A 17151-nucleotide genomic window follows, 5' to 3' on the forward strand; every position below is an offset into this window, starting at 1 on the left:
GAACAATGCACTTGAAAACATTTAGTGAGAACAAGGGGGTTTTATTAAATCTGATAGCACAATCAAAAGTTATGATTGATTCAGTGGGTAAAGAGGGGACTGGTGGCTTTTAATGATTTGAAAAGGTTTGTCAAACCTACTGACAAAAATAGAAGTTACGCACCACAAGTTACACCTGTCAGCCTAAGCTAACAAACCGCTTATCTCACTTGAATGTCTTCTCCTGTTGCAGCTGCGCATTTCAGCAAAGTTAAGTTCCTCTTTCATCTCCTCCCTCCTGACTTTTCTATTTCTTAACACAATCCTGTGCCCCTACTTGTACAAACCTTCATCAACATAAACTGATAAGACAATTCTGGGACCCCAGCAGCACTGTATGTTTAATTCAAGTAGTGAATACTGCTGACCACCAACTGTGTAAGATGGTCTTCTTGTTTCAGAGACTGTTGGACCTTCACTCCACTCCCAAGATTCTGATAATCTGAAACGAAGAGCAATGAGGTACTGTCAGCAAGCTACAAACTGTATAACTTTACATTAAACCATAACATAGAGCCTGTTCTAAAATGATATTCAAGATATTAGACATAAGTGATGAAGTTTAAATAAAGTTAATTCCTGTTCTTTTCATATAGAAAAAGCAAAAGCTGCTGTTTACTGGAACATCTCAATGGATGTGAAACAGGACACCTGTGCTGTGGACACAAATATGGAGAAAACTGTAAATATTAAGGAGGATGACTGTGAGTGGGAGTCCATCTACCTTAAACAAGAAAGTCTGAACATCAAGGAGGAAAACAGTGAACTGCAACCAGTGAGCATTAAAGAAGAACCCGAAGAGACATCTGTCAGTATTGAGATGCATAACCATACAAAGCTGGACAGTGTAAAAGAAGACAACCGTCATGATGGGTGTCAAGATGGAGTGGTGACCAGGTTAGACTCTTCTCATAGCAGACACTGTTCATCTCCAGAGCCTTCTATCAATGTGAAGTCTGAATCATTAGAGTCTGAACCAAAGAGGGCTGAGGAAACTACATCTGTTAGAGCGCAGCAAAATAAGCGACCATCTTCAAAGAAGTCTGGAAAAAGTAAGTGCAAAATAAAAATGTGTAAGATTTAGAGTTGGGGGTTATGAGTTTGACAAGTTGTGTCTTGTGATTTTTATGAGAAACTTAGAAATGGAGTGAAAATACTTTATTGTTTAAATTTAGTGAGATTTCATCTATTGTCATATAAGGTTTAGCAATTTGCTATTCTTCCATTATAGTGACTTTATGCAAAAGTCCTCAGCCTATCCTCGATAAAGAGTGCTATACAAATGTCCAAGAGCAAGACAAAGGTATTGATCCCTCTGGAATTTCCTGGGTATCCATTTTAATTCCTGTTAACAATGTGGTCCGATCTTCAGCTGAGCTCCAATTACAGACAGCCTCAGTTGTCCTAAACTACTGTAATAACACAAACAATTGGACGGCTTCTTGTCAGTCCTGAACACATCGTTTAAACATTCACAGTCCACTCCATTACCCTCCTATCTTTACAGACTGGTTGACCCTTCTTTAACAGTAATGACCTAAACATAACTTTTTGTAGCTACTGATCAGCAATGAATATTAACCCCTTCCTTCATTCCAAACGTTTTCGGTTCCTTCATCCCTGAGTGCCCTTTTCTGATCAGTTCTCTTTAGGTCAGGCCACAGCATCTTGTGTCTCTTATTGGCCATTCCAGAACACCAGTTACTGTTTGTTTAACCCTTCTGTTTTCGATTTCTTCCTGTTGTTGAGCTCATTGTCCTGTGACATCACTCAACTTTTGTTCAGCTTCTACTATCCTGATATTTTTCTGTCAGATTTCTTGATAATATTTTCAATTCAGTGACCATTGATCATGTCAAGTGTTCCAGGCCATGAAGAAACAAGCAGGCCAAACCATGATGCTCCATTTACCTTGAGTCTTTAGTATCAATGTCCACTTTTGTATTGCCTCCAAACATGGTGTTGCATGTTTTGACCAAAGACTTCAACTTTTGTCTCATTCATTCATAGAACATTGTCTTTTCTGGAACATCATAATGATCTTTTACAAGTTTTAGGATGTGCAGTGATGGTTTTGCTAGATTGCATTGATTTCTTGGTGTTGCCCTCCTGTAAACTACATTCTTACGCTTTTCTCCACAAGAACACATGGACAGAGACTTTCTCAAGTCCTGTAGCTTTCTGTAGGCCCTTTGCTCTGCCTCTCTGGGTTCCTATTCACCTCTGCTTTCATGCTGTGATCTTTGTGGGTTGCCCATTCTAGTAGTGAGTTTCCTCCATTTTTGTAGACAGTATGGCTTTCTATGCATTGACGGACACCCAGGTCTTCCAAAATTCTTTTATCACATTTGCCAGCTTTACACATCTCTTCATCTCTTCTAAGGTTCTTGTGACATCCTTAAAGATGTATTTGGATGAAACGTCAAACCTTTGGATTACACATTGAAGCGGTGGATTGGAGAAACAACTTAGACTGACATGCTGACATCATTCTTATATCATAAAGTGAAAAAGGCTGTGTGTTCTGTGCTCCTTCTGTGTGAGTGTGCATTAAATATGACTTTTGCTCCTAAACAGTTTTTTTTTGGTAGACTATTAAGAAGCAGAGAAGCAGTTTATTAGTTTTTAACATTTTTTTTCTATTTACAAGGGTGTTTTTTTGTTTTGTGATTCACACAACAGCAGGTGTTACTCCAGTCTTACTCCAACCTTTGGGTTTGTGTGGCAGAGGGTGGAGAAAGCTTTTGTAGTAACCGGCTAGTCTGTGTCATAGCAATAAACTGGCAAAAGTAACTGTGATTTGTTAGCAGAAAGAAGTTAAACATTTTACATATGATGCAGGATGGATTCAAAGTAATTAAGAACATCTCTTGAGTTAGAAAATAGAGGTAGAAATAAGCTGCAAAGGAAAAAAAGAACATCTGAATAAGTCATTTAAGATGAATAACCCCAATGCTAACAGTAGTGCATTTGAGAGCAACCATTAGGAAAGATATGAGGTCTCTAAAAGACAGTTAAAGACAAATATTGTAGTCAAAGACATTCTTTCAGTATTTTAGGAGTAAAATAACAGTCAAGGAGGAAGTGAAGTGCCGCATGAACAATAAAGGGGATTTATAATACACAGTGAAATATAAAGTGCTCTAAACTTTCCATTTTCTGAAGATTTCATGTCTAAAAAAGTGGATAACCTCTCAGTTGTAACAGGGTCTACTAAGGAGGTACTGAGGGACTTGGAAATTGTAGAAAGAGAAGTGCTGCTGAGATTGAATTGGTTGATATCAAACAAATCTCCAAGACCAAATGCTATTTATCCTCAAATGCTTAAGGAGTTTAGTGAATAAATATATATAATCGTTAGATGGATATTTTTTAGTAGTCACTGCACACTGGGACAATTTTTATGAACTTCAAAATGTTATCCCGTTATATATAAAGGGTGATTGGGAAAATTGACGTATCAACAGGTCAGTAAGCTTAACTTGCATCACAGGAAAATAAATGAAAGGAATTAAGGAAAAGATTGAGTGACACATGGCAAGAACAGGAATTTTACTTAACAGTCAGTATGTATTCAGATGAGGGAGGTTGCGTTTTACTAACATGCTGGAAATCTATGAGGAACCAACCAAAGGATATGATCAAAGTGGACCATATTATTTGTCTGGACTTTCAGAAAGTATTTGATAGGTTGCCACTAAACTAAAAGAAGTGAAAGTTCAGGGTGTGGTGTGCAGATGGGTGCAGAATTGGCTAAACACAGGAAGCAGAGGGTTATGGTGCGAGGAACCCTATCAGAACTGGGTGGTTGTAAGAGTAGTGTCCTACAAGGGCCAGTGTTAGGGCCACTGCTATATAAATATATTGTCACAAATGTTTGATTGGGAGACAACTGAATGGCGTAAATGATAGAAATACCACGCCAGACCAGGGGGCGGCAGGGTGCGCTTACTGTCTCTCTCACTCTCTCTGAATGGAAAATCCTGCAGGGTTCTGGCACCAATGATACAACAACAACAACATTTATTTATATAGCACATTTTCATACAAAAAGTAGCTCAAAGTGCTTTACATAATGAAGAGAAGAAAAATAAAAGACAAAATAAGAAATTAAAATAAGACAACATTAGTTAACATAGAAAGGAGTAAGGTCCGATGGCCAGGGTGGACAGAAAAAACAAAAAAAAACTTCAGAAGGCTGGAGAAAAAAACTAAAATCTGTAGGGGTTCCAGGCCACGAGACCACCCAGTCCCCTCTGGGCATTCTACCTAACATAAATGAAATAGTCCTCTTTGTAGTTCGGGTTTTTCACGGAGTCACTTGATGCTGATGGTCATACAGACTTCTGGCTTTTAATCCATCCATCATTGTTGGAACATCATGGTGCTTTGGGTAGACACCGGAAAAGGAAACAGAAGAGAGAGTAGGGGTTAGTACAGATTTTGAATGAATAGTTATTATAATGAATTGGATATACAGAGTATCAGGATTAAATTACAGTTAAGTTATGAGAAGGCCATGTTAAAGTAATGTGTTTTCAGTAGTTTTTTAAAGTGCTCCACTGTATTAGCCTGGCTAATTCCTACTGGCAGGCTATTCCAGATTTTAGGTGCATAACAGCAGAAGGCCGCCCGCCTCACCACTTCTTTTAAGTTTTGCTCTTGGAATTCTAAGGTGACACTCAGTTGAGGATCTGAGGTTACGATTTGGAATATAAGGTGTCAGACATTCAGATATATAAGCCGGGGCGAGATTATTTAAAGCTTTATAAACCATAAGCAGAATTTTAAAGTCAATTCTGAATGACATAGGTAACCAGTGTAGTGACATCAAAACTGGAGAAATGTGTTCGGATTTTCTTTTCCTGGTAAGGATTCTAGCAGCTGTATTCTGCACTAGTTGCAAACGATTGATGTCTTTTTTGGGTAGTCCTGAGAGGAGTGCGTTACAGTAATCTAGCCGACTGAAAACAAACGCATGAACTAATTTCTCTGCATCTTTCGATGATATAAGAGGTCTAACTTTTGCTATGTTTCTTAGGTGAAAAAATGCTGTCCTAGTGATCTGATTAATATGCGATTTAAAATTCAGATTACAATCAACGGTTACCCCTAAGCTTTTTACCTCCGATTTGACTTTTAATCCTAATGCATCCAGTTTATTTCTAATAGCCTCATTGTATCCATTATTGCCAATCACTAAGATTTCGGTTTTTTCTTTATTTAATTTGAGAAAGTTACTATTCATCCATTCTGATAGACAGGTTAGACATTGTGTTAGCGAATCAAGAGATTTGGGGTCATCAGGTGCTATTGATAAATACAGCTGTGTGTCATCAGCATAGCTGTGGCAGCTCATGTTGTGCCCTGAGATAATCTGACCTAATGGAAGCATGTAGATTGAGAAGAGCAGTGGACCCAGGATAGAGCCTTGTGGAACACCATATAGAATATCATGTGTCTTTGAGTTATAATTACCACAACTAATAAAGAATTTTCTCCCTGCCAGGTAGGATTCAAACCAATTTAAGATGCTGCCAGAAAGGCCCACCCATTGACTAAGGCAATTTTTAAGAATATTATGATCAATGGTGTCAAATGCGGCACTCAGATCTAAGAGGATGAGAACAGATAAATGGCCTCTGTCTGCATTTACCCGCAAGTCATTTACTACTTTAACGAGTGCAGTTTCTGTGCTGTGATTTGTTCTAAAACCTGACTGAAATTTATCAAGAATAGCATGTTTATTGAGGTGCTCATTTAACTGTATAATGACTGCCTTCTCTAGAATTTTACTTAAGAAAGGCAGGTTAGAGATGGGTCTATAATTTTCAAGAGCAGAGGGATCGAGATTATTTTTCTTAAGTAGGGGTTTAACTACAGCAGTCTTAAGACAGTCTGGGAAGACCCCCGTATCTAATGACGAATTTACTATGTCAAGAACATTATCACTAAGCACGCCCGATACTTCTTTGAAAAAATTAGTTGGTATTGGGTCAAGGGCACAGGTGGAGGGTTTTATTTGAGAAATTATTTTATGTAAATCAGGTAAATCTATCCTAGTGAAAGACTTAAATTTGTTTATTATGGAGTACTGGGGTTTAGGAGGATCCTTAGTGTTGGGGAGATATACTATGTTATTTCTAATATCATTAATTTTTTGATTGAAAAATACAGCGATAGCCTCACAGGTTTTACTGGAAGTACTTAAGAGGCATTCCTATGAGTTACTTGGGTTTAACAGATGATCAATTGTCGAAAATAAGACTCTGGGATTACTAGCATTGTTATTTATAATCTTAGAGAAATAGCAGCGCCTCTCAAGACGGACTGTGTTATTGTATTCTGTTATTTTAACTTTTAATATTTCATAGTCAATAGTTAGTTTAGTCCTCCTCCATTTACGCTCAGCTCTACGGCATGTTCTCTTTAAATCAGACACTCTTTGGGTCTTCCATGGTATAACAATGCTAGAAGATTTTTTAACTGTCTTTTCAGGTGCAACTAAGTCAACAGCAGCCCTCACTTTAGTATTAAATCTTTCCACCTTACTATTTACATTCTCCTCGATATTATAGTTGGCACTATATATATGATGACGTCACTTCCAGTCCAAACAATGTCACTTTTGGTTCCAGGTCTGATAACGTCATTTCCCTTACCGGCCTTTAAAGCTGCAATCTTACCTCCATAATATCTGAACTATTTTGAACTCAAACCTGTGAACATCTCTTTTCAATTTACCTCAATTTTGCAGCCGGGCAACAGCATATACATGTGGCTGCCCCAAACCTTTATGATGTCTGTGACTCGTCTTTGTAACAATGGCTTTTTAATATCGGTCGAATTTTCCCAAATCTATGGCATAACTGCACAATATTTTCTAATATATTGGTATAAGGAAGAGACTATTCTTTTCATTCTTCTTTTAAAATATCCAATATTCCCCCGAGGTTGTCGTCCTTTATTTTAAAAAGTGGCCTTTTTGACTTGAGCTGTGGACCTGCTATACCACAGTTATCAGAAAAGTTTAAAAGAGTTCAAACTTTTCATTTTAAGCAAATGCACATTAAGATGAGGCATGACTGAATTATTTAAAATCATGAAGGTAATTAAAGCAGTCGAGCTCTACTTGGCTGATAATTTAAACAAAACAGGAGGACACAGTGTGAAAGTTAAGGGAAAATTTCACATAAACATCAGAGAGTTTTTCTTCACACAGACAACCACAGACATGTGGAATAAATTAACAGGTAGTGTTGAGAGAAGGACTTTAGGGACCTTCAAAACTCGAGTTGATGTTGTATTAAAGAAACTAGGTGGATCAGATTAGCAGATTGGGATGATTTGCCAGTTCTCAGAAATTTGTTTGTAAAATTTCCAATTTCTGTTTACACAAAGGAAAGTAACTTTGCAAGGCTCTCTCTTTGTTTACCTTACTACTCTGTATGAGAAGGGGGTCTCTGGCCATTAGACTCACAGGACATCAAGGCAACTCATGTACTCTTAATTTAAGAAACAGAATAATACAAGGTGTTGATAAACACAAGGATTATTTAAATTTGATAACTGATTAATTGTTGACAATGAAGAGAGAACACAGACAGATGAGTCTTACAAGCATATCACAGAAGAGATTGCTTCTTTACTTGCTGTTTAGAGTTTGAATTTATCTTGGCTCAGATAAACAGTTTTATCATACCAGGGCCTTAAAGATGATTTCTGATGTTATATGGAGTTGTTGCTGTTGTTGTTCTGGGTTCAAATGGTCCTTTTCTCTCTTCAGAGTTCACTCGTCGTCTTTGCTATCTGTTCCTTTGTTCATGGTGTGCTGTGATTCTATCTTTCTCAACTCACTGTTAGGCACTTTACTATTCCCTCTGCACCTCTCTGGCACAAGAGGGTAGGTACTGAAACTCCCGTCTTGTAATAATGGCTCTTTTTAAGTCTTGGCAGACTGCTCAGGGACTAGAACAGAGGTTGGGAAGAGTGGCTCTTAGAGTCAGTTCAGGACGTCCATGTCCAAGGCTCTATGGAGAGGAGCTTCCAGGTCAGAGAAAGTTTGTGAACTGTTTGCTCTGCACAGTGTGGGCGCTTCTCACACCAAAAGGGAGTAAATTGTCAGCTTTCAGCTCACAAAGAGAAAGCATTGTCTGCTTCTTGTCTCCCCAGAGAGATCATATCCTCAGTCTTCATCCACCAAAAGAGACAGAAGAGGTGAATGCAACTACATTTAAAGGAGGGTGTAGCCCCTGGTGATTAAATTAAAGCCCCTTCTAGTTGCAGATCCAGGGCCTGCTTATAGGCTCGTTATTTTTTCCATCACAAACAGGCAGGTTCAGTTCTCGGTTACAAGCCTAAGATGAAAGTCAATTTGGGTGTTGATTTGTTTGAAGGACACTCTGAAAAGCTGCAGTCTTAACTCTGATTTACACCTTTGTGTTTAGATGAAGTACTGGGCTGATAACTGGTATGAGCTGCGCTTCAGCCATTCATTCAGGATTACAGAGTGAGGGGGTGCAGCTGACTTTCTGCATCCTTATTAAATCTTCTGTCTGAACAGGTCTTGAGTGCCACTAAAAATCCTATTAAAATGGCGATGCCCACTTTGACCTGCACAGTCATGGAGTATCTGGTGATGTGACATAAACACTTGATGTGTGGCCTGTGCAGCTCCCCCTCCTAGGCCTGGTGTGGCAGGTGGTCTGTGTGCCTCAGTGACCCATGTGTGATGTCTGGAGATTTGTGCTGCTGACCAGAACTATAAAATGTAATTGTGACACTGGTGACCAGTATTTTGATTGTTATTTAAATTGTGCTTATTTGTGATGAGCAAGACAGCATTTTTCATAGTTTTGTAGAAAAAAAAAAATGCTATAAATTAGTTTCAGTCTCTTAAATTTACTTCTAGTTTCTTATTTTAAAATACTAGCACAGTGAAATGTTCCTTTAGTAAATTGTGCACGATGGTGAAATGTTAAGTCCTTGTGTTTTGATCACATCGTGTATTTTGGACTCTCCATTCACTGGATATGTTAGGCATCACATCCATCTTATTTTGTGTGTCTTGTTGCCTTTGTTCATTGGACACTAAACCCGGGCATGGGTGACACACATTTTATTGTTATATATGTACAGTATTTAGAAATGTTTGTGTAATTGTTAGTTTCTCTTTGAAGAATGAGAAAATAAAGCAATTTTGTTCTCTGACATTTTTTTCTTTCTGAAGTTGCTGTATATAATTTAAATTTAATTCTTTTGCCTTTTGTTAATGTCCTTAACAAGCAGTGGAGCAGTGAGATAAGCACTTTGTGTTGCCTGTGCAGTTTTACCACTCCTCAGGTTGGCATGACTGGTCTGCCTTAGTGGTCCTCCCAGTGATGTTGTTTGGAAATTTGTGCTCATGACTGGGTGAGTCTAAGAGGATGTGGCAGACAAAGAACAATCCATGAATGGCCCTCTCGCTCGTCTTGATCCATTCACACAACTTGTAGAGATTGAATTCCCTAACAGCAAAGCTTGCATAGTGGCATTCAAAAGTTTGGGCACCTTGGGCAAAATGTCTGTTACTGTGACCATCTAAGTAAGTAAAAGATGACCTGATCTCCAATAGGCATAAAGTTAAAGATGACAAATTTCTTTAATATTTTAAGCAAGATTACTTTTTTATTTCCGTCATTTACCTTTTTAAAATAATGAAAAAGGTAAAAGGGCATGAAGGAAAAATGTGGGCACCTGCATGGTCCTTACTTAGTAACACCCCATTTGGCAGAAATCACAGCTTGTAAACACTTTTTGTGGCCCGCTAAGAGTCTTTCAGTTCATATTTGGGGGATTTTCGCCAACTCGTATTTACAAAAGGTTTCTAGTTCTGTGAGATTCTTGGGCCGTCTTCCATGCATTGCTCTTTTGAGTTCTATTCACTGTGAAGCCCAGGGTGTGTACAGCCACCCTAACCTGACACAGACAGGCAGGACACAAGTATCTCCACACAGCACACCTTTATTTACAGGTGAGAAGTGCTTTCTTCGCTCCTCACAAGAGCACAATGTCCACAACACCAAGCACAGTCTTTCTTGCCTCCAGTCCTTTTAACCTCCGCTCCTCCTCACAGGTTTTTTTCTTCTTCCTCCCTACTCTGGCCAATGAGTACTGGTGACTGGCCCCTTTTATAGGACACCCAGATTGACTCCAGGGGCCTCATGCATAACGGCATGCGTAGAATTCACACTAAAACGTGCCATATGGACAAAAGCAGAAATGTACGTACGCACAAAAAAATCCAGATGCATAAATCTGTGCGTATGTCAACTTCCACGTTCTTGTGCTTCATAAATCCTGGTCAGCGTGAAAAGTAACTCGCATGCACACGCCTGCCACCACTCCCCAACTCCTCCCAGAATTACGCCTCTTTCAATATGCAAATCAATATAAATAGCCCTTAAGCTCACCATTCTGTGAAAAGACGATGGCAAAAGCACGGGGGAAAATAGAAGAATTACAGCGAATACCAAGTGAAGGCAAAGGAAAAACTTACTATTTGTTGGTTGAAACAGTGATATAAACAACAAAAGGAAGTTGATCAAGTGACGTAGAGTGGCGGAGAAATTCAAAAGTTCAAGTTTACAAAGTCGCACAGTACCCGAAATAAAAAAGTTGTCAGATATCAAAGTTGCCGTGAAAATGCGAGTCGTAGCCCACCGTCTTAGTGTCCTATAAAGCTTATTAGGGTACAGAGAAAAGAAACAAAATAGGGACACAGTGAGAAAAAGCTTGAAATGTCAACTTTAATCTTGTTTATTTTGTCATTAAAGTAGAACATCATAAACTTCATCTTTAAATCATTTAATTTACTAGTTTCTCATATCCCACCGTAATTAAAGCAGCACGTTAAATTCTTTGTATTGTATGTGTTCTTCTACGCGCTCTGTGTGTGAATCACTACGTGCTTCTTAAACGGGATTTCTGTTCCTCCAAATGGACACAGAATCCATTACATTCATGATATTACAGCTCTGAATAATTAAAATACTGAGATGTAAACTTGATATCATTTTCATGATGATAGGAATTAAAGCACGTTATTAAAAATGGGAACACAATGGAAAACGAGATTGTTCCTGCCTCCTGCATGATGCTTGCTGTGCCGTACGCAACCTTCAATGAAATAATTTATTGCAGCTGTATTGTCTCTTTAGAACGTATCTAACCCTTAATTCCTGTCCTTCTTTTTCTTTCTCCAAGTCACCAATCACCACACAATCAGTTCTTTAATAGATGTCAAGCCATCTGTAAGCTTAGAACGCCAATTCTTCATACTTTTAAGGAACATTGAAATAACTTTGCAGTACATGTTTAATTAGTCTATCCATCTATCCATCTAGGGCGCCGCCAATCCCAGCAAGAATACAGTGCGAGGCAGGAACATCGCTAGTGCTGCGACACCGTGTCCTCACATATTAAATTATTAACAATATAGATTATTTAAATGATGTTAATCCAATGTCCTTCTTCCTGCAGCACCTCCTGGTGTGGTGGAATTGCTGCTAAACAGGGCCCAGTAAACATCCAGGCACCTCCTGGGGATGGCAATGGGCCCCAACAAGGTTGAGCTTCCATGCTCCAAACCTGTGGCCCCGTTGCAAGTCAAGGGGGCTGCCCTCTATCAGTATGGGGGAGACAGTATGCAGAATAAGCTCTCTCCCCCTGTCTTTCTGTGCTGAAGACATCCCTGCTGGGAATGGGTCCAGGCAGTCTGTCACACCACAGATTGTCGTTAATGTTCAGATCAAGGAACAGAGAGCCATGACAAAACCTTAAGCTTGGGCCTCTTAAGGAGTCCATTGTGAATTCTGGGGTGCAGTTAAGATCATTATCCTTTTGTAGAAGCCATACTCTTCATTTTTAGATTTTATAGATGGTGTGATGTTTGCTTCAGAATTTTCTAATATTTAATTGAATCCATTCTTCCCTCTACCAGTGCACAGTTCCCAGTGCTCCTGGCTTCAACACAAGCCTGAGACATGATTGATCTTCTCCCATCCTTAATGGTCAGAGACGTTTCTTGTCATGGAATTCTGTGCCCTTTTCCTCCAAACACACCTTTGCAATTTTGGCGAAAAAGTTACTTTTTGACTTCATCAATTCACATGTTTGGTTCCAAAATGCATCAGGCTTGTTTAGATGTTCATCTGCAATCTTTGAATTTTGTGGTGAGGACACAGGAATTTTTTTCTTTTGATGGCTCTTCCTTGGAGGTCATATTTCTGTTGGTGTTGCTGCACAGTAGAACAGTGTATCACCACTCCAGAGTCTGACTGCAAAAGACCACCAGGAAGCTTTAAGACACAGGGGTTTAGATTTGCCATTCTAGCAATGCTATGAGCAGTTGTCTTGGTCTTCCTGACCTCAACTTGTTTTCCACCATTCCTGTTAACTGCCATCTCTTAATAATGTTACCGATTGAGGAGGTGGCTACTTCTATAGTCTTTTCCTGCTTTGTGACTATAAATTATTTTATTCTTCAGAGTGTTAGACAGCTGCTTAGAGGAGCCCATGGCTGCTGATTGCTGGGAAAGGTTTGAGGCGTCTGAGAATTTATACAGCTTTGAATTTTGCATCACCTGGCCATTCGTAATGATGACTGTGAACAAGCCAAAGCCCTAAGGAGCTAATTAGGGTCTGACATCTTGGGGGAAAAAGATATCGGAGACCTCCGATCTCTTGGGGTGCACATACATTTCTGGGGTACTCCTGTTTTCACACTACAAATCAAAAATAAGACACAAGTCTTGTTTAAAATGCAGAAAAGAAAGTTTTATCTTTAACTTTATGGCTTTTTGAGATCAATTAATCTGATGTTGACTTAACTATTCACAGTAACAGTTATTTTCATCAGGGGGGTCCCCACACATTTGCATGTCGCTGTATATGAAATGTCATGAAAGTGTTCATCTTGGTAATGCTACGTCTGAAAAGAACCATCCTCTCGCCATTGTATATCGTGCATACATGTTATAGGACTTAAATGATGGAATCCTAAACTTTCTACTGTAGAAAATGGTGGTGTATCTAAAATGATAAATTGCAATTATTCTTGAGGGATACTCTGATTTTTTTTGTCCTGTCCTGATCATATGTCTGGTTCTTTTCAAACAGTGCCATTGTTGACAGCTAAGACACATTTGTTTCCTTAGCGGTTTTACTGCTTTCACTGCATTGTTGAAAGTTGATGTGCTCAGCTGTGTGTTTTACCAAAGTATTTCTCATCAAATTAGTTGCTGGAAATGTCTTTGCTTTAAATACACCACAACTAACAATTAACTTATTCATTTTGAAACTTTACAGAAAACATTCCTATCACATTTCAGATACTTTAATATATTTCCACACAGCAGTTATTTTCTTCATCAGTTTCCACTCTGTGCACTCTGTCAGTGCTGCGCATGTCCTCAGCTTAACATATTCCATGTCATGAAATCGGTTGACCAGTCAACCATCTACAAGCCGATTTCACAATAAACAACAAAAACGGGGCAATTTTAATTTAAGGCCAATTAATTTGTGTAACACTACTGTTTAATTCAGTTGTATTTCTTCTTTATAGCGCTCTTCATTGAGTGCAGGCTTGGACTGCTTGGTGTTTGCAGCCATAACAGAGATAATAATTCCATACATGAACACACACAATGGATCAAATAGACAGTAAAACCAGGGCAAATTTTAGCTTACTCAACATAACTAAGTCCTGATAGTAGATACCCTTTAACATTATAATGGTGAGTATAAATGTCACCAGCGTGTCACAAAGGTTACCAGTCCTGGTGTCACCTGCCACTCCCCTGTAGAGCTGAAACACCAACAGCTGTGCTCTTCCTCGGTTTTCTCATCTTCTATTTTTTCTCCGAGGTCACTGCAGTTCTGTAGGCCTGTGCACTGAGGCGTCACTCATCCATTGCTCTCTTTTGCTTTGGTGAATGAAAGAAGACATTTTGTTGTTTGTTTTGGTGTCAAGTGGTTTTAGTTCAAGTGTGGATAAATGTCAGGACACATTCTAATTATTGAAGGTGCACTTTTCATGCTTGGTGTGGCATTCTGTTTTATATTGTACCCTCGACAATGGTGGAGACAAAGAAACATTCTTCTTGCATTTACTCCTTTAATCCACCACTTAAAATTGCGAATTAAATAATTCAGATGTAACTAAAGTACAAATTACTGATTTTCATTTAAGGGGATTTGCAAACATTTCACTCACACCTTGTAGGAATGACAGCACTTCTTCTGAATCGTCCTCCCATTTCAGGGCACCGTAATGTTTGGGACAATTGGTGCCAGAGGTGTTTGTGATTCCTCAGGTGTGTTTCATTGCTTTAGTCTTGCAGGCCTAAGACACCTCAGCTTACTCCTACCTAGAGACTACCTTTGGTCTTTGTTGTTGCCATTGTTCAACATGAGGGCAAGAGCTGTGCCAATGAAAGTCAAAGAAGCTGGAAAATAATAATGAAATCATTAGAGACATCGGAAAACCTTAAGATTACCCAATTCAACTATCTGGGATATCAATAACAAGAAAGAACACACTGGTGAGCTCAGTAATCATAAAGGGACTTGTAGGCCAAGTAAGACCACCACTGCTGAAGACAGAAGACGTTGCTGCAGATTTCAATTTGATCACGACTTGCATACCCTGATGGTAACGATATTGCATGTATCTCTCTACCGTCTTAAGTATACCATCCCATACAGATGGCATTACGTGGCTCAGGGTGACTGAGAGATTCCTCACCAGTCAGGCAGTTCACACTGAAAAGCTGCCATCGTCAAATAACCCACAGCAGGTTAAGACCTGTAAGAGAACTGGGATTGTGTGATTTCTGCATGGTGGTCTCTGTAATGAAGGCTGCAGTTCAGCACACACTTCAAAGAGGATGACAGTAGGGAGTCTAAATCAGCTAAGTCATCATCATGAGCTAAAATGTCATTGTGATACATCAAAACTCACTTCTTGTGTAGCCTGTCAAACATCAGAATGTGAAATGTGTAATGAAATGAGATTTTCTATTCAGTTCTTCTTTTTTCCACCTGGAGTTGCTAAATTGCCAACACAAATAAAGTCTGCATGGGACTTACAAATGCTCATAACTTGAGGGAACTTTGAGCCAATTTAAATGGCAAGTTCTAGTTTTATAAATCCTAACTTTTGCATAAGAAGCAACTTTCATATATGAGGCCGAGCATAAAGAAGTTTTTATACATGTGGCTGTACTGAGCAGTTGTAATAGAGCATGTAAAATTAACAAATTAAGTGTGTTTTCCAAGTACAACAAAAGTTTTATAATTGCTTATGCTCATCAAAGGTTGTTCTTAATTTCAGCAATCATGTATTTAATGTGAGTTAATGTTGATAATAAGGCAGCGAATTGAAAATAAGCACTTTTTTTTTTCCTTTTTGTTTTAAATTTTACACAGGAAAAAAAGATCACTGCAGTGTGGAATGTGGCAGAGAATTCTATAACAGGAGTGCTCTTCAGAAACACAAGAGAGTTCACACCGGAGAGAAGACATATTGCTGTAATGAATGTGGTAAACAGTTTTCACAAAAAGACAATCTACAGTTACACATGAGAGTTCACACTGGAGAGAAGCCATATTGCTGTAATGAATGTGGTAAACAGTTTTCACAAAAAGACAATCTTCAGCAACACATGAGAGTTCACACTGGAGAGAAGCCATATTGCTGTAATGAATGTGGTAAACAGTTTTCACAAATGAGCAATCTTCAGAGACACACGAGAGTTCACACCGGAGAGAAGCCATATTGCTGTAATCAATGTGGCAAACAGTTTTCAGATAATAGTAGTCTACAGAAACACACAAGAGTTCACACTGGAGAGAAGCCATATTGCTGTAATGAATGTGGTAAACAGTTTTCAGAGATGGGCAGTCTTCAGAGACACACGAGAGTTCACACCGGAGAGAAGCCATATTGCTGTAATCAATGTGGCAAACAGTTTTCAGATAATAGTAGTCTACAGAAACACACAAGAGTTCACACTGGAGAGAAGCCGTATTGCTGTAATGAATGTGGTAAACAATTTTCACATAGGGGCAGTCTACAGCGACACACGAGAGTTCACACTGGAGAGAAGCAATATTGCTGTAATGAATGTGGTAAACAGTTTTCAGGGATGGGCAGTCTTCAGATACACACGAGAGTTCACACTGGAGAGAAGCCATATTGCTGTAATCAATGTGGCAAACATTTTTCAGATTCGGGTAGTCTACAGAAACACACGAGAGTTCACACTGGAGAGAAGCCATATTGCTGTAATGAATGTGGCAAACAGTTTTCACAGATAGGCAGTCTTCACAGACACACGAGATTTCACAACAGAATAAAAACAGTAGCAGTTCAAAAATCAGTCCAGAAAAACAAGAACCCTTCAGGACTCAAGAGTGAGGTTCAGTTGTGTCCTGAAAAGTAAGCAAACTAAACTATTGTTGAGAAATGAATCTCAAAGAGAAGCCATATTGCTGTTTGGAATGTGGCAAACAAATCTGTCAGAGCAGTACACTTCAGAGACGCACCAGAATTCACACCGGAGAGAAGTACAACTGAACTGCCCTGACTAAAGAGTGAGGTTCACTTCTGCCTGGACAGTAAGCACATGTAACGACTCAAATCCATCCTACTTAGTGTTGTGTCAAAAACATATCAACATGGAGGAGACAAAGAAGTTTAAATCCTTTTTCCTTTTCCAGAAACAAAATAAAGAACAGGGCGTCATACAAACGGCTTCTCACCAAAGCCCCTACAGCCTCCACCATGTGCCTAACTCTGTTTTCATAACATACGTATTACATATAGAACTATTTACAAAATATTATACTGTATACATTTCATCAGAAAAAAGGAAAAAAAACCACTTAGCCTCACACAATAAATAATAGTTCAGCTTTATAATATTATCCATCCATCCATCCATTTTCCAACCCGCTGAATCCGAACACAGGGTCACGGGGGTCTGCCGGAGCCAATCCCAGGGCACAAGGCAGGGAACCAATCCTGGGCAGGGTGCCAACCCACCGCAGGACACACACAAACACACC

General features: G+C 39.1%; 1 protein-coding gene across 1 annotated transcript; it reads left to right on the forward strand.

The window, feature by feature from the left end:
• The first annotated feature begins 703 nt into the window (after positions 1-703).
• Positions 704-16919, forward strand: LOC127526425 (zinc finger protein 501-like). The gene is made up of 2 exons (XM_051921894.1): positions 704-1091; positions 15511-16919. Exons 1-2 carry the CDS (start codon positions 710-712, stop codon positions 16524-16526), a joined length of 1398 nt encoding a protein of 465 aa, XP_051777854.1. The 5' UTR covers positions 704-709; the 3' UTR covers positions 16527-16919.
• Positions 16920-17151: the final 232 nt, after the last annotated feature.

Source organism: Erpetoichthys calabaricus, assembly GCF_900747795.2.
Source record: "Erpetoichthys calabaricus chromosome 1 unlocalized genomic scaffold, fErpCal1.3 SUPER_1_unloc_5, whole genome shotgun sequence".
NCBI lineage: Eukaryota > Metazoa > Chordata > Cladistia > Polypteriformes > Polypteridae > Erpetoichthys > Erpetoichthys calabaricus.